Source organism: Protopterus annectens, chromosome 17.part0 (assembly GCF_019279795.1).
Source record: "Protopterus annectens isolate FY-2018-M chromosome 17.part0, PAN1.0, whole genome shotgun sequence".
NCBI classification, from domain to species: Eukaryota; Metazoa; Chordata; order Ceratodontiformes; family Protopteridae; genus Protopterus; species Protopterus annectens.
Window position 1 is genome coordinate 675034824 of NC_056751.1, and position 25699 is coordinate 675060522.

A 25699-nucleotide genomic window follows, 5' to 3' on the forward strand; every position below is an offset into this window, starting at 1 on the left:
AAACGTCTACAAGCCTACATAACAAGTAATACCACTTTCAGTATGAGCTTTGGAATTTCACTTTTCATTTTTGCTGGCTACATAATGCTCTTGTGTTCAAAAAAGAAATAAAATCATTTATCATAGAAAGTTAATTTAACAAGGAGACCAAAACCACTGAAGAAAAATTAGCAAAGCAAAACATTCTGTTAAAATGTCTCATTTCATGTGCTTTGGCAGGATGAGACCACAAAAGACATCTGATTTGACTTTGTCCTAACCTGAATAATAGAAACTATGTCAAAATCAAAAAGTCAAAGTCAAAGTAAACTTTATTGTCATTCATAAATCACACAATTGCAAAAACTGAAAGAAATTCTGTCTCCGGACTCAATGTGCAGACAACATATAGACTATTTTCACAGAGACTTACACATACAACACCTGGCTATTACATCATGGACATGCAGGTAGACAGACTAATATTGCACATAATTAGAAACACATTAAAACACTTTTTGAACTGAACACTTACTTGCATCCAGTCCTGTCAAGGGTTAAATATTTAAGCAATAACCGATGATGTGGTGTGGTATATTGAAGATTTACCCACAGTTGTTGTGGTTTAATCATGAGGGCGAAGCCTGAGTGATTAAACAAAGGCAACTGCGGGTAAATCTTCAATATACCACAATCACGGAGTTGGTTATTGCTATTATACAATGACATTATTTAAGAAAGAAAATACTTACTTTTCTTAAATAATGTCTTTATACAACGGCGGATTGCTATTCTTCCACTGGTTGTGGTATACTGAGTGTGCATTTTTGATGTACTGTGCATGCGTATGGGACTTGCGTTCACACGCATACCCAGTACATCCAGGCTTTGAAACGGAAGTAACGGAGAAAAGAAAGTCTCCGTTGCTCCGTTTTCTCTCTCTCTCTTTTTTTTTATTGTAAAAAAAAAAAAAAAGTTTTGGGGCAGTTTATACCAATGGAAAAAAGTCCAGGTGACCGGACCTTTTTCAGCTGGTATATTGTGGGATTTACAATGGGCACGCTGGTTGGGCTGGCCAATCAGTGTGCACGTTTTAGAATATTAATAGGGAGGAATTGTATAATTACAGCTAATTCATCTCTCTCTTCACTATGCTGCATTTCTGTAAAAGTCTCTGAATTAGCAACATGGTCTCCTTATAGACATGACTAGATTCAGCACTATGCATTGATGAAGTTTGTTTCTTCTTCAGTGCACTACTCTGTATAAAGATCTTTGTCTAAATTGCCCATTATCCGCAGGGAAAACTATGAACTCCTCTAGGTTCACTTTTCTGATATGCAGTCTGCCAAATTTGTAAAGAACATTAAACCACTACTTTCAACAAACACTCCCATCACAACAATGACACAGCTACACAATGAATAAGTCTTTCACTGGTGTTTGGTGAAATGCTACTATTTTTTTAATGGACTTTTTGCTCCATTCTGCCTGCCTACAATCAAACCTGTTCTCATTGTATGAGCTTGTTTGTTCCCTAATAGGTGAAAACTGAATAAGAGGGTTCATCAGCCAGGTAGCCATTGAGGTGGCATATATTTGTTTCTTTTTATCCCCAACTCCAAAAAACTGCACCTGGCAAAGCACCAGAGTGGGGATGTCCAATGGGCTGACTGTAGAGGGTATCCCTTCACTTCCACAAGGGGTATTTTCTACATACAGCCCTGACCCTCTCCCTGCAGCATGAGCAGTGGTCTCTCAAGTCTCCACCAGGAAGACTGCACCATGCTTTCTGCCCCTGGACACATGCAAATCTCACCCTTCCACAAGTGAGATGTGAAAAAGCCATGCCTCTCATTTTGCAAGTCTGAATGATATCACTGACAAAATCCAGAAGGGCAATAATGTCTGGTGTGAGTTTTTAAGCTAATTTAATTTCCTTGAACCATGTAAGACCTGTGTGAGCAATACACCGAAAAATGTGTATAATCCAAGGCAGTAAAGGTCCCCGAACGTAAAACACACACTGGAACAAGCAAAAAGTACTCCAGGACCACCAGGACTTCAGGCAGAAACAAACCTTTTATTAAAATGTAAGCGCTTTCATGCCTACAACATGACACTTCATCAGACATAAAACAAATTAATCAAAAGTTTATTATATACTATAATCAACTAAAATCAATTGATATAAAACAATTAAATAAATTAATGAATCAATTTATGTTCCTTTAACAAAGGTTTTAAAGGTACAAATGCATTTAAACCAGGATTTCTATGTGCTTGTAACTTCATTATCCACCCACTCTCAGATTTCTTTATGATATTGTTAAAATCTCCACATCTTCTACTGAAATTGAAACACTGTAGTACTAAGAACTCAAAAGAATGATCATTAAAACTATAAATATGTTTAAACAAAGCACTATTCATATAATGGTTTCTAATATATCCAACATGCTCTAAAATTTTCTCTTTTAACATCCTTGTCATTTTACCAACGTAAAAACTTTCACACTTTGTGCAGGAAGCAAGATACACCAAACATTTTGTGGTACAATCAGCATAAAATCTAGGGATAAAAGTAAACCCATTATATGGGTGCGTAAATGTCTTATCATCTGATATAAACTGACACGCTGAGCAGTTCCTACATTGAAATGTCCCCTTTCTATCAGAAATCGGAGCACTATTAATTCTTTTACCATAGCAAAGCTGTCTTTTAAGAGAAACCCCATTCTTGAAACAGAAATGAGGTTCATCTCCTACAACATCAAAAATAGTATTATCAGATGTCAAAATAGGCCAATTCTTATGTATAACATCACATACAATTCCTACATCACTTGAAAAAGTGATAACAGGTCTTATAAAATCATTTTTATATTTACATTTACTACAGGATGTAACTACAGCATGTCTACCAGAAAAATATGGTCTAGCTGACCCGGTCCTATCTACAGAATTCTCTCTTAGTACAAGGCCTACTTCATTATCTGAATATCCATGAGCTAAAAACTCAGTCTTCATAGTACTTACAGTATGCCTAAATCTATCATTATCAGTGTTCAATCTAGAAGCTCAAAAGCTTGATTTTTAGTAATGTTCTTAAAAACATGAGAAGGATGCATACTACTACGGTGAAGCAGTGTATTTCTCCTACAAGGCTTCCTATACATAGAAGTCTGTAAATCTGCACATCTAAAAAGTTTATCTCAGTTTCATGAACATTAAGACTAAACCTTAAAAACTCTGTAGTAGACTCTAAATAGGAAATAAAATTCCCCAATTCCACATTAGTCCCATCCCATAAAAGAAAAATATCGTCCACAAACCTCCTATAAAATTTGAGGTATGGATGAAATTCATGTTCAACAAAAACAAATTCATCTTCCCAATTAGCCATTACTAGATTGGCGTAGCTATTGGCACAAGAAATGCCCATAGCCATGTCAATCTTCTGCAAATAAATGCAATTGTCAAACAAAAACACATTATTTTCAAGGATAAGGTCCAACAGTGTACAGCAGAGAAATATCATATCGTGTAAAATCACTATGCTTATGGAGAAATAATCTAACTGCTTCAACACCTTCCATATTAGGGATAACCATAAAATGTGTATTAACATCCAATGTAACCAGTAAAAAACTGGAAACATCATGTGAAGAACAAAAATCTTATAAACCAGATAAAAAATGTGAAGTATCACGTAAAATAGTACCCACTCTATCAAATGAGCTTCTAAGCTTATGCTCTACAGATCGAAAGAGGTTCAGTAAGCCATCCATTACCTGTAACAATAGGTCGTAATGGAGGATCTAAACTATCTTTATAAGTTTTCGGTAAGCCATATATCAAAGGAAGGAGAGGGTGCTCAACATTAAAATAATTGTACATGTCTAGATCTATTAACCTGTTCATTAGCAAATCATATAGCTTATCATGAATACTCGCACACACGCATGCACACACACACACAGACACACACACACACACACACACACACACACACACACACAGACACAGCAACAGACACTGAGGGCAAACAGAAGAAAAAATATTTTCCATCAATTATCACACAATGCAGCAATTCTCCTTTTGTCTCCCATGCCACAAGAAGGTACTGTCCTACAAATGACCAGTCACCCAACCAATATACATCTTACTAGTCAATGCCATACCTTTCAGTTGTTTCTGATTTCCACTCAAAGCTTTACTCTCTACCTCTTTATCCTTCCTAAAACTAGTGATTTTGGAAGTAAAGCTGATGGGTTACACTTGAACAATGGCAATCATTAGAATTATGATTTTTTTACTTCAGAATATGCATGTTAATTTACATTCTCTTATTCTATTAATAGTACTTATATTTTAAAAATTGTCCCTGATTTGGGGTATTTGTCACTGATTGTTTCTGCATTTGTCCCTTATACTGGAATAAAGATATTAAGAGCTATGGTCAGCTGCTTCTGCTCAGTGTATTTATTTAGCTCAGGAAGAAGAGAACTTGTCACTTATGGACTGTTTATAGATTGTTTTTAACTATAATCTGGTAACCATTTGAAATGTAACCAGCTAGTGTGAAGACTGAACAGCCGAAAGAACAGACTTACATATACAAAGTCCAAGATGCTTTTTCTCTCTGAATATTCCCTTTTCTCTAAGGTATAGCCATCTCAGAGTGGTGTATATATGTAAGTTTGGGGGGGGGGATTTTGCCCCCTCTGCAAAAAGAAGTTTAAAGAAAAAGAGTGATTTTTGAAATTCACTCTTCTCCTGTATTTTTGGTCTTTTCTTTCTGCCTTGATGGCACTCGGCATTTTGAGTACTGACATTTCAACAGACAGCCCTATATTGTATTTCATAACAACAAGGGTAAATGTAGGCAATACACGTGTGTGTGCATGTGTGTGTGTGTGTGTGTGTGTGTGTGTGTGTGTGTAAGAGATAGATATCAAAAGCTACACCATTCAAATAAATACGAGTCTCATGATACTGACACAAAAATAATTTATTTAATAAAACAAAACAAGACTATCCTTTGTAAATGTCACTCTGTCTCAGTATTGTCCAAATCTTTCATAAGGAGACTGTGCTTTAATCTACTAACATCGGGTCACTGCCTGCACAACGTCTTAGACTTTCAACAACGTCCGGCACTTCTGCTAATGACTGGCATCTATATCATGTTATCGAAAGTTTACTTAATCGAATCAATAAAGGTCGAACTTTATTAATCGATTAAGTAAAACATTGAATAATGTAAAAAAAAACAAATAAAAAAAAAACTAAATGGCGTAGGCAGGGGGCAAGCCCCCATGCACCCCCCACATGGGGGGCTGTGCCTCCCACACCCCCCCTACTTAAATATACCAACTCCGAGACCGCACTACATTGAGGTAAACAGAAATCTCCCCTTATGGAGATTTCCGTTTACTTGCACGATGTTCTTCACTTTCGATATTGTCAGCTTACGACAACGTGAAGTAGACCCAATGACTGTAGTGTCCTCATTATTCTGGTTCACTATGTCTCTCTTGACATACACAAACACAAACATTGCTCTAGGCAGTAGACTCTGATTCTTAAAAGAAAGGGGCATACACAGTTGTAACCATCCTCGTCAGGGGTCTAATGAGTCCATTCTAGTGTTGCTGCTGCCTGCACTTAGCTTTATGTCACTTCTTCATCCAGATATCCCATGAAATCTTGAGGCCATCACTGCTCAATATGTTACCGAGACCTCTATTAATGAGTTGAGTACAATAATCCCACTACCTCATTTCCCTCTCTGAGAAATAGTACTTGCATAAGTTAGCCTTTAATTCCCACCTTATGTTGATGAATCTGTCCCTCCTGTCACAAGTGTTCACTTAATATTTTCTCACCTTTCCTATTGAACTTCATCTTCTCTACTTGTGCTTGGCAGTGTGATTTGTTAATATTGTATCATAGTATTAACTTCTTTTCTCTTTTCTGGTACAAATATTCTAACTTAGTGGGTCTTTTTGACACATCCTAACTCTACTTCTCTTAATATGTTGATCACTGATTGTTGCATGCTTTTCACCAGCACAGTCTCCATTTCTCTGAGTAGCTGAGGTACGTACCAGCCTCTGTCATTACTCTCCAACCAGCACTGCATCACATGTTTTGGTATAAAAAAGATGATTATACCCTTTCTTTATTTTTTAAGCATCAATAAGTTATAGGATTTGTTGATTATGCAATGCACACAGCAAAGTAATAACTACGTTTAAGGGGGGGGGGGGGTGATCACCTACTTTCCCCTCATTTTCTCCTGCTGAGAAATTCATATCTGTTTAATAATCACACATCTGGCAGGGGATTAAGGGGTGGGTTAGACTTACTTATAAGTTATGTGTGCATACTCTGTGTACTGCACAATCAAAGCAATTCTATAGTGCAGTCTTACTTCCATAATGACTTGGGTGGTATTGTCACATATTTTACTGTGAATTACATGTGTGGTAAACTGTCATCACATGCTAATGTTTTATCTAGGCAATGTCATTAACAAAACATTTCTTAAGACAGGTCTGCTGATGGGGTGAACACCTATTCAATATGCTTCGGCTAACAGTGTGCAATGCTTTGCTCAGACTGTATGTACTGGTATTTCTAACTTACATTTTCTCCTTTAATTGAGTTACACCACTTTCATGTTTCCATGCATATATTTTATTTACCTTTTCTTCCTTTAATGATTTTTATTTTATTGTGTACTCTTCCCAGCTATTATAGTTTGCCCTACATATTAAAACATATTATTTTACACAGTGACTATGAACTACTGTCTAAATTCAAAAGTATTTGGCCATAAAGTGTTTGGAAAAATGAATTAAGACATGAATTTGAATCTGAATTTTAAAAGATGCAAGGCTTATGATAAATGGTATCCGTCTATCCAACTTCTAAATCACTTATTTTTGTCCATTTTCAGTTGATGTTTGTTAAATGACATACAACTGTATCAGAAACACATTAGCCCAGAAGAGAATTATGTGACTTTGAAGTAACTATGATATGTGGCACTGTAGTGCAGAGGTTAGTGTTGTGCTGAATTGCAGAGATTAGTTCATAGGTTCATGGGTTCATAGGTAGGTACTAGGCTTTTGGCCCTAGGGCCTATACAAGCCTAGCCAAAAAGGTACCCTGGCTTTCACCACCCAAGAACATTATTTTCCTGTGCCCCTGTCAAGCAGAATCACAGAGGTGCTCCCCAGGGTGAATTTCTTATTACCCAACCAATCATCAAGATTTTTCTTGAAGAGTGCTAATGAGGAGCTTTGTTTGACATAGATAGGTAGTCTGTTCCAGAGTATGGGAAGTCTCTGGGACAGGAATCTATCCCTCCAGCATGTTCTGTTTATTGTGGTGACAAGGTTTAGGTCCCTAGAGTGTGTAGCTCAGAAGGATTGGGATTTCTTTAAGTGGAGCATGTCCAACAGCTCTGGGTTTGACATAGCTTTGTAAGTTAGGCAGAGATAGCCTCTGAGTAGGCGATATGCGACGGAGTAAAGCTGGAGTTTTTTGAGACGGTCTGCATAAGGCATCTGTTTGAGGCCAGTAATCCTCTTTGTGAGGTATTTTTGTGGCCTTTCCAGTTGTTGTAGATGTCTTGTGAGGTACATACCAAAAGGGGCATTGTACTCTATAATGGGTCTAATGAGTGATGAGAAGAGGGGAACAATGACCTCTTTTTTTCTGGATGAGAAACCTTTTGTGATGAGGTGTGCCATGTAGAAGGATTTCCTGACCACTGTGGTGATGTGATTATCAAAGGAGAGACTACTGTCCACCTGTGTCCCACAGTCTCTTATCACACTTTCGGTGTTAAGTAGACTACCGCCTATGTGGTAGTTCATGGGTACAGAGTTTTTACCAAAAGGGATGACAATGCACTTTTTGGCATTGAGCTTGAGGCCATGCTTTGACACCAGGCATCTGTCTCAGTGAGGCCCTTTTGTAGGATGTCCACATCCTTAGGAGTTTCGATTATGGCTTCTAGTTTGCAGTCATCTGCTAATTTAGTCAGCGAAATACCTTCTGTGTTAGCCTGTACTTCAGAGAAGTAGATACCAAACAGGAGACGGCCCAGGACTGAACCCTGTGGTACTCCACTTGTCACTGGTCTGAAGTCAGATTTGGAGTCTGCTAGTTTCATAGTGTGGGTTCTGTCAGTAAGCCAGTTTGGCAACCCATCTTGTGACATAGGGATTTATACCTAGTTTAGTGAGTTTATCTATCATTCCAGAGTGGGGGATGGTGTCAAACACATTGGCGAGCTCTAGATAGGCTGTGTGAACTACCTTACCCTAAGCTATGGCTTTGGAGGCAACTTCAAGGAAGTCTATCAGGTTTAGGAGACATGATCTGCCTTTTACAAACCTGAACTGTGTGGGGTCCAGAGTTTGGAGATCTCCAATGTCTTTGTTTATGAGTTCCATGATGATACGTTCCATGGCCTTGCAGACCAGGCTCGTCAGGCTAATGGGATGGTAGTTCCCGGGGTCTGTTGTGGCCCCCCTTTGTGGAGTGGGATAACCATCATGGTGCGCCATTCAATGGGCACAAAGCCTGAGGTGAGGCTATGACTGAACATGGTACTTAGGTGGGGTGCCAGTTCATTCTGTAGTTCGTGTAGAAGGCAGCCTGGGATGTTGTCAGGTCCCATGGATGCTATGTTCTTGGCTTTGGAGAGTGAGGTTTTTTACCTGTGCAGCCATGATTACAGGAACTTTGCATTCTTCCCGTATAAAGATGGGCCCTTTAGGGGGTGAGAGAGGGGTAAAGTTAGCACTGAACCTATCTGCCAGGATGTCGGCAATATCAGTTGGTTCTGTATATTTAGTGTCATTGTGCTGTAACTCAGAGCAGATTTGAGTGTTGCCATTGAGATTCTTGACATAGCTATAGGATGCTTTGTGGTCGTCTTTAGAATCAGTGGTGATTTTGTTTTCATAACTAGCTTTGGAGGATTTTATGAGGGATCTCAGCTTCTTACTGAGGCTGACCAGGGAGTTCCTCCAATCGTGGGAGTTTACTCTTTTTTGCAACAGTTTCTTTCTTCTGTTGTAGAGTTTGTTTATGGCAAAATACCACCAGATTGGCTTCCTTTTTTTGGAGGATAGCATCTTGGTTCTGTTAGGGATAGCATGATCCATGCACTCGTGTAAGTGCTTATAAAGTGTATTTCTGTAGGATTCAGCAGTCCTACCTCTATTGTCCATCTGCATGGGTGTCATAAAGTTTGCCACTTCTGTCTTAAGAAGCGTGAAGCTGGCTTTGGAGAAATTTGTGACAGTTGTTTTCCTAATGGGGGGTGGGAGTGGGATGTGGATGTCTAGGGTGATTAGCTTGTGGTCAGATCTGACCAACGAGGAGCTGACCTCTGGTGTGGAACACCGGTCACCCATGTTGGTGATAACCAGGTCTAGTATATTGCTGCCCCTGGTGGGGGGTGTGGATAAGTTGATCCAAGGCATTGGAATTGATGATTTCCAGAAAATGTTGAGTACAAGAGTTGGTACATGAGTAGTTTTCCCAGTTAATGGTAGGGTAGTTGAAATCACCCATTATTAGAGTGTTGGGTTATACCTTAACATTTTCCAGTGTATCAAGAAAAGAGGAGTGGGAATCCTGGGGCATGGTGGGGGGGGTCTGTAATCTGGATTGCGGTTTTGCTCAGAGTTAGTTGAACTTGGATAATCTCAGATGCATTATGCTGAGCAACTAGCTTAAGTAGGTGTGGATATCCTTAATGAATATGGACACGCCTCCACCTTTAGTGTTTCGGTCTAGGTTTAGTGGCCGAAAGGTGTGGTATGAATTATAGCCTGGTAATGCAGGGGTGCTCTCTGGAGCTTTGAACCAGGTCTCTGTCACTGCACAGATGTCAATGCTCTCCATTTTAAGGAGTGCCTCGAGTGACTGCATTTTGAGGTTTAGACTTCTAGCATTGAAGCGTTGCTGCTTCACAAATCCTGGTTCTCGACTTCGGTTCCCAGGTGGAGTGCCTTCTGTGTGGAGTCCTCATGTGTTGCCCCTGTGTTTGCAGGGTTTTTTACTACCTGTGTTATTTTACATTTACATCTCAAAGACATGCTGCTAGATAAATTAGTGATCATCTACATTACCTTAGGTATACATTTAGTGTGTGTGTGTGTGTGTGTGTGTGTGTGTGTGTGTGTGTGTGTGTGTGTGTGTGTGTGTGTGTGTGTGTGTGTGTGTGTGTGTGTGTGTGTGTGTGTGTGTGTGTGTGTGTGTATGTGTATGAGAGAGAAAGACAGAGAGATAGAGAGAGAGAAAGAATAAGAAAAACAGTGAAAAGACAGATAACTTAAAGAGACGTGAAGGGCAGAGTCTGTGAATGATAGAGACTGACAGCAGCATAGAATGAAGAGGTGTTTTTATTTCTTTGGTAACATATGCATTACCAACAGGAAACAGTGTGGTACCTAGACAGCCATGCTGCTTTCATACAAATTACACATGCATCCAAACACAATCAAACATACTACTTTTACCTACTGCATGTCAAGGTTCCTAAATAAATGTGGACAAAACAGGAAGGAAAAAAAGTTCAACTTCCCACAACTCTTATAAAAGTAACAGTCAACATGTTGATCAACAAGTGATGACCATGAGAGGTTATGCAGCCTTTTGCATGTTTAACATCACATGAGAGTAAAGTGTAAAGCACTGTAGATGACCCAACATGATACAGACCAAAAGAAATGTAAAATGTATTCATTCTTTTGTTGACAGGTTTAGCCTTACTAAGGCTAGTGGCCTCTTTTCGTGGGAGACCTGAGTTGTTATTTAAACTACTAAGCAAAATTTGGCCAGAGCACTGTGGAACTTACTCTTTGGAGCTGCTAGATAGTGCCTAAAGAGGCCTAAGGAAGTAGCAGTGTGGAGGAGAAGAGAAAAGCTAAGGAGAGTTTGGAGGCAGAAACTGAGAATTTTTTTAAAAAGATTTGCTCGATATGGAGCTTCAGAATGTAAGCAAAGATTCCTTTGTGGTGGTTGTTACAAATGAGCAGAACTGGGGGCATGGCCAAGATGGTGAGCAGTTAACAGCACTGTTTTTTAACTCTGCTTCATTTTAACATCTCTGACAGAATTTTTATTAAAAAAACTCAAATAGAACATTTCAAAACTTGATGGATTAATAGCTGAACATCTGCCAAAATATTTACTACAAAAAATAACATGTTTGAAACTCTTTTAACTGCTTTTTCCTATCAGGAAAACTAGAAAGAACTAATTGTCTCAGAAGGAACCACTCTAAGCCCAGTGCACAGGACACAACTATGAAAAAAAAGAGACATACAGGCTATAGTAAGTAACATCAGTGAGTTATCTGTAAAGACAGATGAATTAGAAAGCAAAATGGACCAATTTAAAAAGGAATATAAAAATACAAGTTAAAATGCTGAGTCTTAAACCAGAAAACACGAAACATTTTTTCCTAACGCTTTCATCCTTAAGGATCCAAGACTTCATGAGAGTTACACAGCAAGACAATAAAAACCTTTATATACACAAACCAATTGATAGGTAACAACATCATTAAATAATTAGATAAATTACAATTTCTTAGGTATTCTATCTTTAAGAAAACACTTAATATTAATCATTTCATTGAGCTCTGGAAATTTGTCAGTGCCCAGTTTTATCTGCTGTAAACTTTCTTTTTGTTTGATTATATTTTTATAATCCCCTCCTCTCATATTTCTACTAACAATCTATAGTCCATGAAATACAAATTTTTGTGTTCTGGAAAATTAGCTAAATGTTTGTATAGAGCACTATCTTTTTCTGCATTCTTTATATCAGAAATATGTTCTAAAATAAATGTATAACATTTTCTAGAAGTCATACCTTCATAGAAAGCAATACATCCTTGACAGGTAGCAACAAAAAAACAACCCTAATGAGGAACAAGTAAACCTAGTATTAACATAAATAATAAGATCTAAATATTGAAATAAAATAAACTTAGTGTTGCTCATATATCTACAGGCTTTAGAAGTACCAGAAACAAATGTACCCCATTCTTTTTGAGAAAATATACTATGTTTATTAGGGCCTATATTATATGAATGAATGTTCATAATATCGAATGTTCTAAAGAGCGAAAATGCCGGACCTCACACTCGTTATTGTGGGGGCTGCACCCCCCCCCCACACCCCCTGCTGAATATATATACCAACTCCGAGATTGCACTACAGTGAGGAAAGGGCAAATATTCCAACCTTCACTGTACTGTGATCCCACAAGCAGCACTTCAAGGTCCAGTTGAAATTATGAACATTCATTCATATAATATAGTCAGACCCATTTATTATCAATAAAAAACTTATCTCTATCTAAAACATTTTTCAGGGTGTTATTTTTCTTAAATACTATCTTAGGCTTATCACTTACTACTTTAAATAGCTCCAGATTACCTCTAATAATATTCCAATTATTTACTAAAACAGACTTTAAAAAAGAACCATCTACTGACATGTCAAAAGCTCAAACAGCATTGTATGTCATGTCTTCTGATTTTTTAGAATTATCATTTAAAGATGTACCCTCCAAAAAGGTGAATATTCTTTGTCTTTTCTAAAACTTCTTTGATATAAAAGTGTAAGACAGAAGCTTTATAACCTTTTTCTAAAAACTACATTTAATTTTATAAAACTTATCAGATAATATCTTATCAGTAATAAGTATAGAAGCTCTAATAAATGGATTCATAGGAATCTATCCATCCATCCTCAACCCTTTACTCCCATTTTTTGCACATGTGGTCAGGGTGTCACTTCAGCAGTGACAATCATCTCAAACCAAGGTTTCCCAGGTGGCTAGCCCTGCAGCGGTAGTTCATTCATACAACTCAATCGGACACACACTCTCACCTACAGCTAGTATAGAGTGTCTAATCCACCTACTGCATGTCTTTGGAATGTGAAATTGATTCTTAGGAATATTTTTTTTTAATTTGAATTGGGTGATTGCTATTATATGACAATTATTTTCTACTGTATCTTTTCTATATATAGTACTATACAATGATTGTTTTTTTATGTTATTTCCAGCATTTATATCCAAAAAATGCACTGTCAAACCTTACCCACTTTTAATAAACTTTAAAAATATAGTACTACAATTTGTTTCTTCTAGAAAAGCATAACACAATTCACTAGACCCTTTAGTAACAACAACAACAAAAATATCTACAAATCTAAAATAATATTTAACATACTGATAATGCTTAAGTTGAGGGAGTATTTCACATTCCCACCATCCTGAAACAAGGCTGGCAAATGAAGGAACTACAGCAGCCCCCATTGCAACAACTTGCATTTGTTGATAATAATTGTTAAAAAATAAAAAAATATATATTATTCAAAATAACATCCATAAGTAAACAAACTGTACTAATCCTACCAGCTTCCCGGTCTGTTTAATGTGTTAAAAATAACCTAAAATAAACTAATCCTTCTTCCATAGGTATATAAGTAAGCACTGATAGAATATCTACAGTAAGAAAATATATTGTCCATCTTCAATAGTGAATTGTCTAAATTTACATAAACAAATCTCTTACATATTTAATATAAGCTCATCTGTACTGATGGATTAATCCAATCATCTATATAAATAGTCAAAGTTTCAGTTACTGACCAAGCAGCTGATAACATAGGTCTAAAAGAGGGGCTGACCTCATTTTTATGTGTCTTAGGGATGCTATTTGTGGTTTCTTGACAACTGAAAACTCATATATTTGTAAATCAATATAACCTCATTCTGAACACTCAAGAATAACATCAAAACTACAATTATATTGTTTATGAATATAACACAAATGTACTTTTTTATATTCAACTTCATTAGCTAAGATTTCCTCTATGGCATTATTGCAGTCTTTAGTATACATAATAACAATGCTCCCTCCCTTGTCAGCTTTCATAAAATGCAAATCTTTTTTATCGACCAGTTCACGTTAGGCTTTGTTCTCTTCTTTAGTGATATTAAAAAACTTTTTTAACTACTGTTTTTATTAAACCAGCAATAATTTGCTCCTCACAAATATTAGAGAAAATCTGGAGGGTAAACAGAAGGCTTATATAAAACATTCAGACTTAATTTAATATTATCCAACAAAAATGCAATATTTAATTTATGAACATAAAGCTTAAAGTCCTTAAGAACGTTAGCTAAATTGGCCCTCCTTGCAGGAAAAAAAAATTCCCAAGATAAAATACTTAGTTGTGTTTCAGAAAAGTGTTCTTCAGTCAAATTCAAAATATATCCATTTTATAAAGTATCAGTCAGAGCATTCAGTACATTCTTCGGACCCTTCCACATCCTCTCCCCCTTACCTTGTAATTCCACTTGGGAACTGCTGTTCCTTTGACTTTTAGATAATATCCTTCTTGAGAAGAGGAATTTCTGAATGGGGGACCTGTAGTTCTTTGCTTGACGTTCTTCACTGCTAATGGACTGGACCTTCTTAAAGGTGGAAACTCATCTAGTCAATCCAAAATAACTTCTTCATTAACCGAAGATGATGACATCAGACCATGAGGCTGAACCAAGTGGGTGCGGAATAGGCTTTACCATTATTATACGCTTCTATGTCTCTCTTAATTTTTCTAGAGATCACAACTTTCATATCATTGTCATTTTTATAAAAAATAGAATTATATTGATTCCCAAACTCATTGAAAGACAAGGATTGTTTTATCTTATTATCCAATGTCTGTATTTCATGTCCAAAAATAGAAATTAAGGATTCATTACGTCTCATTAATATTTTTAACATTTGCAACCCAGTATTGTTAAAAAAACTCTTTGAGTTCATTAAAATAGGATAGGAGACATTTACTTCCATAGGACATTTAAAAATTCTAAGTCCTTTAGGTACAATTTTTCGAGAGACACTGTGATTTAGATATAAATTCTCATAGAATAATGTCTTGCATGTATTTGACTTTTTTTCAAATTCATGAAGTAAAATTGTAAAATAATCAACTTATTGTCTATCAATGTCATAATTAGAATAAAGTTCATTGCCAAAAGGGTTGAAGGGAGTAGCAAATAACGATTCAAGATCTTTCCCATCAGTAAAACCATCAGTAGACAAACCACTATGAATGGATCTTTCATCTCTTGTGTTTGGATTATTAACAGGCTGCCCCAAAGGAAAAGGAGTAATAGTTTCAGTACAGCTGTTAGTAGAATGTAATGTTAACAAGTCCTGAGGCAGCTCTAAATTAGAAACATTTTGGGAAAGTTGTGCAACCAAAGATTGTAAAGCCACTAAAAGTTCCATAACAGATTGATGTGAAGTGGCTGCAGAATGTCCTACCTTATTATTGTCAATACCAGCAATTAGGAAGCACATTGTAAAATGATAATCCAACACAAACAGTATGGCAACCAACCATATAAACATAAAAAACAACCAGCAGAGAACATGAAAAAATGTTAACTAAGTGTTTTCATCCTTAAAGAACTAGGATTTCATCAGAGTTACACAGCAAGACAGTAAAAACCATTATGTGCACAAACCAATTACCAGTTAACTACATAATTAGATAATTAAATAATTAGCTAAAATTACAATTTCTTAGGTCTTCTATCTTTAAGAAGAATATCTTAAACAACAGTCATCACAAATGTCAGGTACAGCAGAGGCAATGTCTGATTTTGATAGAAGATTACTTAAATTAGAATAATACTGAATTTCTTCTGAAACAAAACAATTTATTTTGGGAAAAAATAGAAGACTTAGAGAATAGATACAGAAGGAATAACATCAGGATTTATTGCATTCCTGAAAAAGAAAGGGACACAGTATGATTCAATTCCTTAATACCTGGCTCCCTAAAATGTTGACCTGCCTGAAGCTTTTTCCTTTGGCATCAAAAGAGCACATAGATTACTTTCTAACTCATTTAAAAAAAAAAAAAAAACCACCTTCACCAAGGTCAGTGATTGTAAGATTTTTCTCAAGTCAAGATAAGGATTTAGTCTTAAAATCCGCATGGACTAATTATCCAGCTAACATTAAAGAAAATACTATAAGATTTTGCAACGAGTATTCAACATTAGTGATGTCAAAGATGAAAGCATGTGTGCCACTTGTTAAAAGTTTAAAGAAAAACAATATTAAAGTACAAATCTTGTTTCCAGGCTTTCCATCAAAAATAAGGGTTCACCTTCCAGTAGGAAAGAAGATTTTAACGCCTTGGAAGATGCAATGGACTTTATACAGAAAAATAAAATCCTAGAAAAAAAAACAGAATAAATAGACTGGAATCAATCAACTTCTTTAAAGAGAAATGCAACAAGAGTTGGTTGGTTAATAAAAGACAAAAACAGTAAAAAAAGAAGGACAAATTAAATTGAATGTACTCATGCTTACGCATTCTTATTAATTTAAAGAAGGCTTGAATACATATGAACAGGTGATGAATATTACTTTTTACAAGGTAAATTATTTCTTTCTTTTTTTCCCTACTTCAAATGGTTACTAGTTTCCTTTTTAAAATGTTAGAGTTTGATTCTTTTACTTATATATGAACTTAAACACCACTTATTTTCATTTAGAATTTAATATTAAAAGTTAATCATTATTGTGACGAAGCTTCTGTTAGGTACCATACATTCTGATATCTTGGCATACTTGAGTAATGTACTATTAAACATAATACAAGATGCAACGGATGACACTAAAAGAGGCATGCTAAGTTACATTCTTGGTTCTTAAAATGGTCCAGTAGTGTGCTACTGATAGTATACTTGAAGTGCACTAGCACCCAGGAAAGACAATGTATGTTATAAACACAGTATAAAAAATATAGCTTTTTACATATTTATATGTTAATAATGAAATAATAAATAATCAGAGTAACATTCACAGTTTTACAACTTAACCTGGATCACATATAACTATCATTCTTTTAATGCAAGTATATATGTTATGTCTCCTTTAAAAATTGACAATCTGCTTTAGATTAAGCATCTCATACAAACAGTGCTTGCTAAATCATTAAATGTTATTTCTTTGTTAAATCTAAAACCAAATGACACTATCAGTCTGAACTTCTCTTGTATCAAAGAAAATGAATAAACCAAATCATATTAAAGAAATTATAACACATATAAATAATAAAAAAGAAAGAACAGATATTAAAGGTATTCTTGAGGGCTTTAAAATATTTTATGAAAATATAAATAATAATATAAATAACCTAGATAATGATGATATAGTTGAAACTTTTCTAACGGAAAGTATAAATAATAAACTACCAAACAAACAAATAAAAAATGATAGACCATTCACTTTAACAGAAATAAAAGATCAAATAAAAAAAAGTTAAAAAAATAATAAGGTATCAGGCTTAGATGGTCTTATACCAGAACTATATAAAATGCTACGAAATGATGCAGTTAAATATTAGATAAGGTCTATAGAGAAATAAAAACAACTGCTGAGGATCTCCCATCATGGAAATATTCCTAATCTAATTAACAATAATCAATCTGGTTTTATTTTAAATAGACAAGTGCAGGATAGGATAATAAGAATACATACATTAATAGACTATACAAATAAAAATAAAAAAGAACGTTCTATCATTAGTCTTGATTTAGATAAGGCGTTTGACTCAGTTAATTGGTCATACCTGTTTAAAACACATAAAGTGTGTAATTTCTCTTGTGAACAAATTACATTAATTTTCTAAGTTATACAATAACTCTTGTGCTTATGTTAAAATATGTTATTTTCTTTCTAATTCCTTTAAATTACAAAAAAGTGCAAAACAAGGCTGTCTATTACCACCTTTACTTTTTGCATTAGCTGTAGAATGCTTTACTTATAATATTAGATCCAATGGATCTAACATTAATGGTATCAAAATAAAAGAAAATTTCAAACTAAAAATTCAACTGTTTGCTGATGATATTTTACCAACAATAGGAAATATACATATAAAGGTTGGGGGTGGGGGGTATGCCATGTTATTTCTATAATACTTTTCATCTCTACCCAGTTTTTTATTTATTTTTCTGTTTTTAATAACCTTCATTTGCTTGTCTATAGTACAAAAAATTTGAAAATAGACAAACTTATTGTTGTTAAATGCAGGGTCTTGTACTATATGTTTATCAAGAGTCATGACTTCTTTGTTTAGATTTTCTGTTGTCGTTATTGTACCTTATAACCATGTGCATATATTCAAACCCAAAATTATCAAAGAGTTGTAGTAGTTTTTACAGACACCCGAGCCTGAGATCAGCCCTGTAGGATATTTCCACATTCGTAGTCCTTTAGGGATTGCCTTCTGTTTCAGGCATTCCTCAAAATAAAGATTGTTTATTTGTAGTTTTTTAATTTAAGTAAATAGCAATCTAAATCATTAAGGTGGTCATTCAGAGTAGTGTTACTTGTTTCTACATTCTGTCTAAAATAAGATAAGAGCCAATCACTAAGTAAAGGTACATTTAGGTAGCCATATTCAAGCTGTTATGTCCAAAATTGCTAATGATTACCTCACTTTGTCTTGTTGTTTGTCCTGTCATCAGTCTTACAGTGGAAGAAGAAAGAACAGCGCCCAGATATGTGCCTTGTTCCATATTTTCATTCCTACTAGCTCCAAACTCCGAATTTTGTATAGAAGTGCCTGGTGTAGGATGCAAAGTCAATTGTAGTGAAGCCGACTGCTCCAAACGCTCCATGTATTCCATTAGTTGTTGTATTAATATTGTCAGTTCGAACTACAAATGGTCAAGATGATAAGATCGAAGTTCTGAAACTGAACATATATATGTATGGGTTCTGTTCTTTCTGTCAATGATTCATTTGTACAGCTGAATGAACTGCAGGGTCATTACTCAGAATGTTCAGTTTTTCAAATGTTCATTTTGTTGGATGTATGCTTTATCATAACAGGTCAAGGGGGTTTGGTGTGTGTGTGTGTGTGTGTGTGTGTGTGTGTGTGTGTGTGTGTGTGTGTGTGTGTGTAAATGTGGTGTAAACATACACAAGTGTTTGTGTGTGCATGTGTGCCTATTTGTGTGTCTGTGTGTTCATGTACATGCTAAACAAATTCATTCAGAGTAAGAAACTAAAGGTTTGTTATGATTAAGGGACTTCATTGGCATCAAACCCAGGACTACAGGATGAAACTTGTTTGGAGTTATTAACTGTAGCACAATTATAAAGCCGTTAGTCAGCTGCATCCCAGGACTTGTATCTCTCTCCATGCTCCTGAACTGTATGAAAGTATAGTGGTGTAGTTTACATACCTGTGGTGTGACACTCTCACAAATGAAAAAAAATCCTCATGGTTACATGGTAATTTAGGTGGCAACACTGTTTGTTTTTTGGCAATAAAGGTAGCTTGTATTGTCTTGTTTGTTGCCCTTTGAATATATTTAGTTGCTGCATGTTGTTGTTGTTTGTCTTTCGGCTTTTCCCGGTTAGGGGTCGCCACAGCGGAACTCAGGTCCGCTAATGACTGGCAGTTGTTTTTTATGGTGTCAAGTTGCTAGCCCAACGCCCAACCTTCAACGAAGGCACGCCCATTCAACACATGTCTTTCAAACGCCCACTCGACCGCGGGGAGGACATACAGACTCCACACAGAAGGAACTCCCAACCCAAGCCGAGAATTGAATGGGAGAACCTCTTGCTGTGAGGCAACAACGCTACCACTGCACCACCCCAGAAATATTTATATCTTCCTATAAATCGGCTTGACGTCAACTTTAAAATTAGCACAGGGATTTATGATTTTATCCTAAAACCTAATACTGTGAACAACAGCACAACTAAACCAGCAGCCAGAAAACATATAGTTTGCTACACACAAGCTCACACACACATATATAAAATCAAATACAGATCATACAAGGAAGGAGATGGGGGAACTCCTTAAGAAGCGCTTCCCTCTTCTTAATGTTATACAACAGCTCTAAGACTGTAGCATATTGTCCAAACATCTGCCCAGGCTGGTATCCTAACATTTAGATAACTGGTGTTTGGTTCAATAAAATATACAATTTTCAGACAATACTATCATGTTTAGTTATGTCATGTCATTAAGACTACACAAATTAGATAAAAACTGGAAACAGAATTAAGCAGAATCCGACAAACACCACGATAGCTCATGATGATGTCATACTGAGCTATTACAGCATTTGAAAAGTTTTATAAAGGATTTAAACCATCAGGCTACCAGATATTATATATGCATAATACATATTTGTAGGTAGAATGAAAAACTGAAAAAAAGTAGTAGTCCTTGCCTGGAATATTGATAGAGTTTGGGATGGTACCCATCTCTACTTCTGCTTCTGTTCGTACATCAAAGATTTGGAGACTCCCTTTGGCCATGACCGTCTTCAGGTCACTGCATGAGATTGTACTGTCTAGAAGTACAAACAAAACAACATTAACTTCTTTTAAAGTAAAATGGCAATTCTTTCTTAATTAGCTTTTTAACTTTCAAAGAGATAATGTAACAATGCCCCATTAAAAGCTGTTTAATCAGTGCAGATTTGTATGTTTTGGCAACATATTACATGAGACATTTAGAGTTTTATTACAGTCTGCAGAGGTGGCTGTTTTGCATAGGACCTTAGGCTAAATAAAGAAGCTGTTCCATAGTGTTTTAGAGGCCATGAAGTGCCACTTTAATTTGTTATGATATAATATTTTAAACTGCTTCTGTACTATCACCTTTCATTATAAATAAAAAAAGTCAACGTTGTTTGCCCACTGGCACAAAGGCAAGTATCTATCAATCTCACTAGTGGCATGAGCTCAGGAATGATCTGTGATCACTATAAGTGTTGGCCACGGGAATAGCTGAAACAGCTGGCAGCCTGCTCTTCTTTCCTGAAGGGAGGGTTCAGGGGAATCCACAGCCTCTGTGAATTTGGTGGAGAACAGAAGTCCTGCAGGCACCTTACTTAGGGTGAGTGACAGGACATAATGATGTCATTATGCACACTAGTTCTTTAACTTAGGGATTCTCTGTGGCAATGCACACTTGAATGTTCCTGTTGCATGCTCTATATTTCTCCATGGGATCTCACACTGTCCATCTACCACTAATGGGTACTGAACGGTCAAGTCCTGCAAGTAGCTGGGGAACAAACCTGCTAATAGGGTTGTCAGAGTGCAGCCTAGAAAGCAGCACCTGGAAATCCAATATGTGTAGATGTGGTAACCCAGGGGTGGGGTGTGGGGGAGTGACAGCCAAAGGACTAAGCAGCCTGTCTAAAGAGAAGCATTAACAAAAAAAAAATAAAATTTGGTGTCACATTTAAAAAAACTACAATGACTGTCTCAGGTGCATTACACCAGATTCACACATTGCCTTTGGAATTTCTAAAACATAAGTGAAACCACACAAATACTGGTTCATTAATATTGCATAAAGTCTGATCTAAAGAAATGGACAACACAAACTCAGCTATTTGCTATGTTGGCAACTGTCAAAATAGTTGCCAAACTATGACAGTTTATTGGATGCCATAGTTTTCTTTGAGGATTATGGTGCTGCTAAGAAAGTTCACAGAGACATGAGTTCTAGAATGATCTCAGATCACTAGTAGGATTGGACATCTTCTTTACTAAGGGGGGGGGGGGGATTTGGGGGAATGCACAGCTCCTGTGACTCTAATAGAGATCAGAACTTTGCAGGCACCCTATTAACAAGGGGACTGAAAGGACATCATGATGTCACTACACACACTTGTTAACTTAAGAACTGTGATTGGCTCTGCACACTTGCAAGCTTCTGGTACAAGTTCCATATTTCTGTGCAGTGTAATGTGTACTGAAAGGTTATGTTCTCCAACTCTATCACATCCTACCCTTTTGTACTCATACTGTCCTACACTTTCAGCAATATAATCTGTTACCATAGTCTATGGACTTTAAAATATTAATAATCATTATGATAATTATCTATTATGCAAATAATGCTGCATTTTCCTAATATCAGGCTTTCCACGTAATTTATGCTTTAACAATATTGCTTTATTATGCTTGTTGAGTTTTTATTCTGGCAAACTAATGTGTAGTTTTTCAAATTTTGTGCTTGAATGTTATGACTTTATTACGTCTGTTAATTTCTCATTCTGACAAACTAATGTGTTGTTTTCATATTTGTGCTTGAATGTTATGACTTTATTACGTCTGTTAATTTCTCATTCTGACAAACTAATGTGTTGTTTTCATATTTGTGCTTGAATGTTACGACTTTATTATGTCTATCAAGGTTTTCATTCTGTTAACCATATGTATCTGGAGCTTTTCTCCCGGGCCTCCACAGAAAATGGGTACCTCATGAGCCAGTTGGATTTTCCCAGTAAATAAATACTAAATAAATAAATAAACAAACAAATAAATAAATAGATAAATAGTTAGAGAACCAACCTGTTAATAGGGTTGTGTCAGGGTGCAGCCTGGAAAGGAGCAGCAGGAAATTCAATGTATGCAGATGTGGTAACCCAGGGGTGGAGGGTGCAAGAACAGGGACAAACATCCAAAATGTTAGGCAGGTTGTGTAAGGAGAAGCATTAATAAAAAATAAAGGCTAAAGGTTTTATAGCCCCAGTATTTTATTGTTTCCCTATAATGCCCATCTTGTCAGGCATTATTGAGTACATAATGTTTGTCTGATCTTATGCAACCATATTCATTGTTCTAGCCTGGCTTTAGTTACTTTGTGATATAGGACAACAATGCAGGATTCCAAACTCTTTCATGGCATAATCATTCAGTACTACATAATTAATATAGCAATAACCCACGCCTAGGTGTGGGTAATGCTAAATTTACCCACGGTTGGCGTGGTTTCGCCCGAGGGACCAAACAAAGCCAACCGTGGGTAAATTTAGCATTACCCACACCCAAAAGTGGGTTATTGCTATTATACCATGACATTATTTAAGAAAAGAAACTATTACTTTTCTTAAATAATGGCATAGTATAATGCCTGTTTGCTGCCCTTCTGCAGATGTCTGGCATCCACGGCAGTTCTGATGTACTGTACTCCGTTGCTTATTTTAAAACTGTCTCGCTATGTTAAACTCATTTAACATAGCGAGACACTAAAAAAAGCAATGGAGATCTTGCTTTCTCGTTGCTTTTTAAAACACTGTCTCGCTATGTTAAATGGGTTTAACATAGCGAGACAGCTTTAAAATAAGCAACGGAGATCTCCGTTGCTTATTTTAAAGCTGTCTCGCTATGTTAAACCCATTTAACATAGCGAGACAGTGTTTTAAAAAAATGAGTTATACTAATGGAAAAAAGTCCGGGCGACCGGACCTTTTTCCATTAGTATAACTCGATTTACAACGGGCACGCTGGCCAATCAGCGTGCACGTTTTGGGGGGGTCATGGTATAATATGCAGTTTTATCTAACTGCTTACTAAGACACAATTTCCAGAGGAAAAATAACTGTGGACTTTTCCATTAGAAAAACACACTGGGTGGTTAGCAATTTTTTAGTAAATTTATGCAGTATGGAATTAAATATCATTCAGTAAGAATTACAATTCATTCATTTGTTCATGAATTCTCCAACACCTGCTTTATCTAGTTCCTGGATGAAGGGAGGTTGGAACCTGTCTAAGCAATAGGGCAGTGTAAGGCAGATAAAGTAATCCTGCAAAGAGCAGCAGTCTACTGCACAACCGATTACTAATGTATCCCTAAGACTCAAGTCTTCAGCGAAGGATTCAGAGGTTTTTTAATCTCACATTTGTTAGAGTTTGTGAATTGTGAATATAAGATTGAAATTAATTCTGCTACGAATATATGAAAGATAAAGAATAAAATAAAAAGTTTGCTTTAATGTAGGAATATTTATTTATTTATTTATTTATCATTTGTTGACCGGGAATGTCCGACTAGGTTCCACAGAGCCTGTTTTCAGCGGAGGTCTGGGGAGAAATGCATCCAGATGCCAGATGCTTTTCTAGGCCAAAAGCCTAGAAAAGCAATTTTGGAAAGCAAGTAGAGCCTGTTTACTGCATTTCCTGTGTTGCACTTATTTTAAAATTGTGTTTTTCTTAAAACTTGCATTTTACTTGTCTCTGGCCTAGCACTCAAGTGTGGGGTCATTTATTGCACTGTTCTAACTTGTTGCTACTTGTGTATCTCTGCTATCTTTAAAAAAAAAAAAAAAAAAAAAAAAAAATCTTGCTTTTTCCCCACTTTCTGATATTTAAAAAAAAAGTTCAGTTACAGATTTGCTGTTCTGAACTGTTTGTAAGTTTCTTGTAGGTCATTGCTTGCTTGGGCTAAAGGGAAGTCTCTGTGTTCATCAGTGGCAGTGATAAACATTGAGCAGCCTGCCTGCCCCTGTGGGAGTGGTTACTGCCTAGAAACTGTAGTTTTATTGGCCATTTTAGGTCAATTCCAAACTCCTTGATCCCCCTCTCTTAAAACCCGATTGCCACGTGGTTTTGGCATCTTTTCAGACTTGTTGGCTGTTGGTGAAGCACCCACCAAGAGGAGAAAACGCTGAGAGAAGAAAGGAGCCACTTTTGAGATTTTAAGTATTTTTCTTCAGATTATTTGTTAAGATTTCTGCATTGCTGCCTACTTTTTGGCATTTTCCAGCTTGCTAAACTTGATATCTGTATTAGGAACTGTATTTAGAGCACATCTAGAGCCTGTTTACTGCATTTCCTGTGTTGCACTTATTTTAAAATCGTTTTTTTCTCTTAAAGCTTGCATTTTACCGGTCTCTGGCCTAGCACTCAAGTGTGGGGTCATTTATTGCACTGTTCTAACTTGTTGCTACTTGTGCATCTCTGCTATCTTTAAACAAAACAAACAAAAAAAAAAAAAATTTTGCTTTTTTACCACTTTCTGAAATTTAAAAAAAAAGTTCAGTTACAGACTTGCTGTTCTGAACTGTTTGTAAGTTTCTTGGAGGCCATTGCTTGCTTGGGCTAAAGGGAAGTCTCTGTGTTCATCAGTGGCAGTGGTAAACACTGAACAGCCTGCCTGCCCCTGTGGGAGTGGTTACTGCCTAGAAACTGTAGTTTTATTGGCCATTTTGGGTCAATTCCAAACTCCTTGATCTCCCTCTCTTAAAATCCGATTGCCTAATGGTTTTGGCATCTTTTCAGACTTGTTGGCTGTTGGTGAAGCACCCACCAAGAGGAGAAAACGCTGAGAGAAGAATGGAGCCACTTTTGAGAATTTAAGTATTTTTCTTCAGATTATTTGTTAAGATTTCTGCATTGCCGCCTATTTTTTGGCGTTTTCTGGCTTGCTAAACATGATATCTGCATTAGGAACTGTATTTAGAACACATCTAGAGCCTGTTTACTGCATTTCCTGTGTTGCACTTATTTTAAAATCATTTTTTTCTTAAAACTTGCATTTTACCTGTCTCTAGCCTAGCACTCAAGTGTGGGGTCATTTATTGCACTGTTCTAACTTATTGCTACTTGTATATCTCTGCTATCTTTAAACAAAACAAAAACAACAAAAAATATTGCATTTTTCCCACTTTCTAAAATTAAAAAAAAAAGTCCAGTTACAGATTTGCTGTTCTGAATTGTTTGTAAGTTTCTTGGAGGCCATTGCTTGCTTGGGCTAAAGGGAAGTCTCTGTGTTCATCAGTGGCAGTGGTAAACACTGAACA

General features: G+C 36.2%; 1 protein-coding gene across 1 annotated transcript in view; it reads right to left on the reverse strand.

Annotated features, from left to right (window-relative positions):
* TSTD1 (thiosulfate sulfurtransferase like domain containing 1) overlaps nt 1-25699 on the reverse strand; it is a 189956-nt gene that overhangs the window by 61386 nt on the left and 102871 nt on the right. Inside the window, exon 2 of the mRNA XM_044059500.1 lies at nt 20327-20449. Within this exon, the coding sequence (XP_043915435.1) occupies nt 20327-20449 (123 nt within the window). The remainder of the gene's footprint in view (nt 1-20326; nt 20450-25699) is intronic.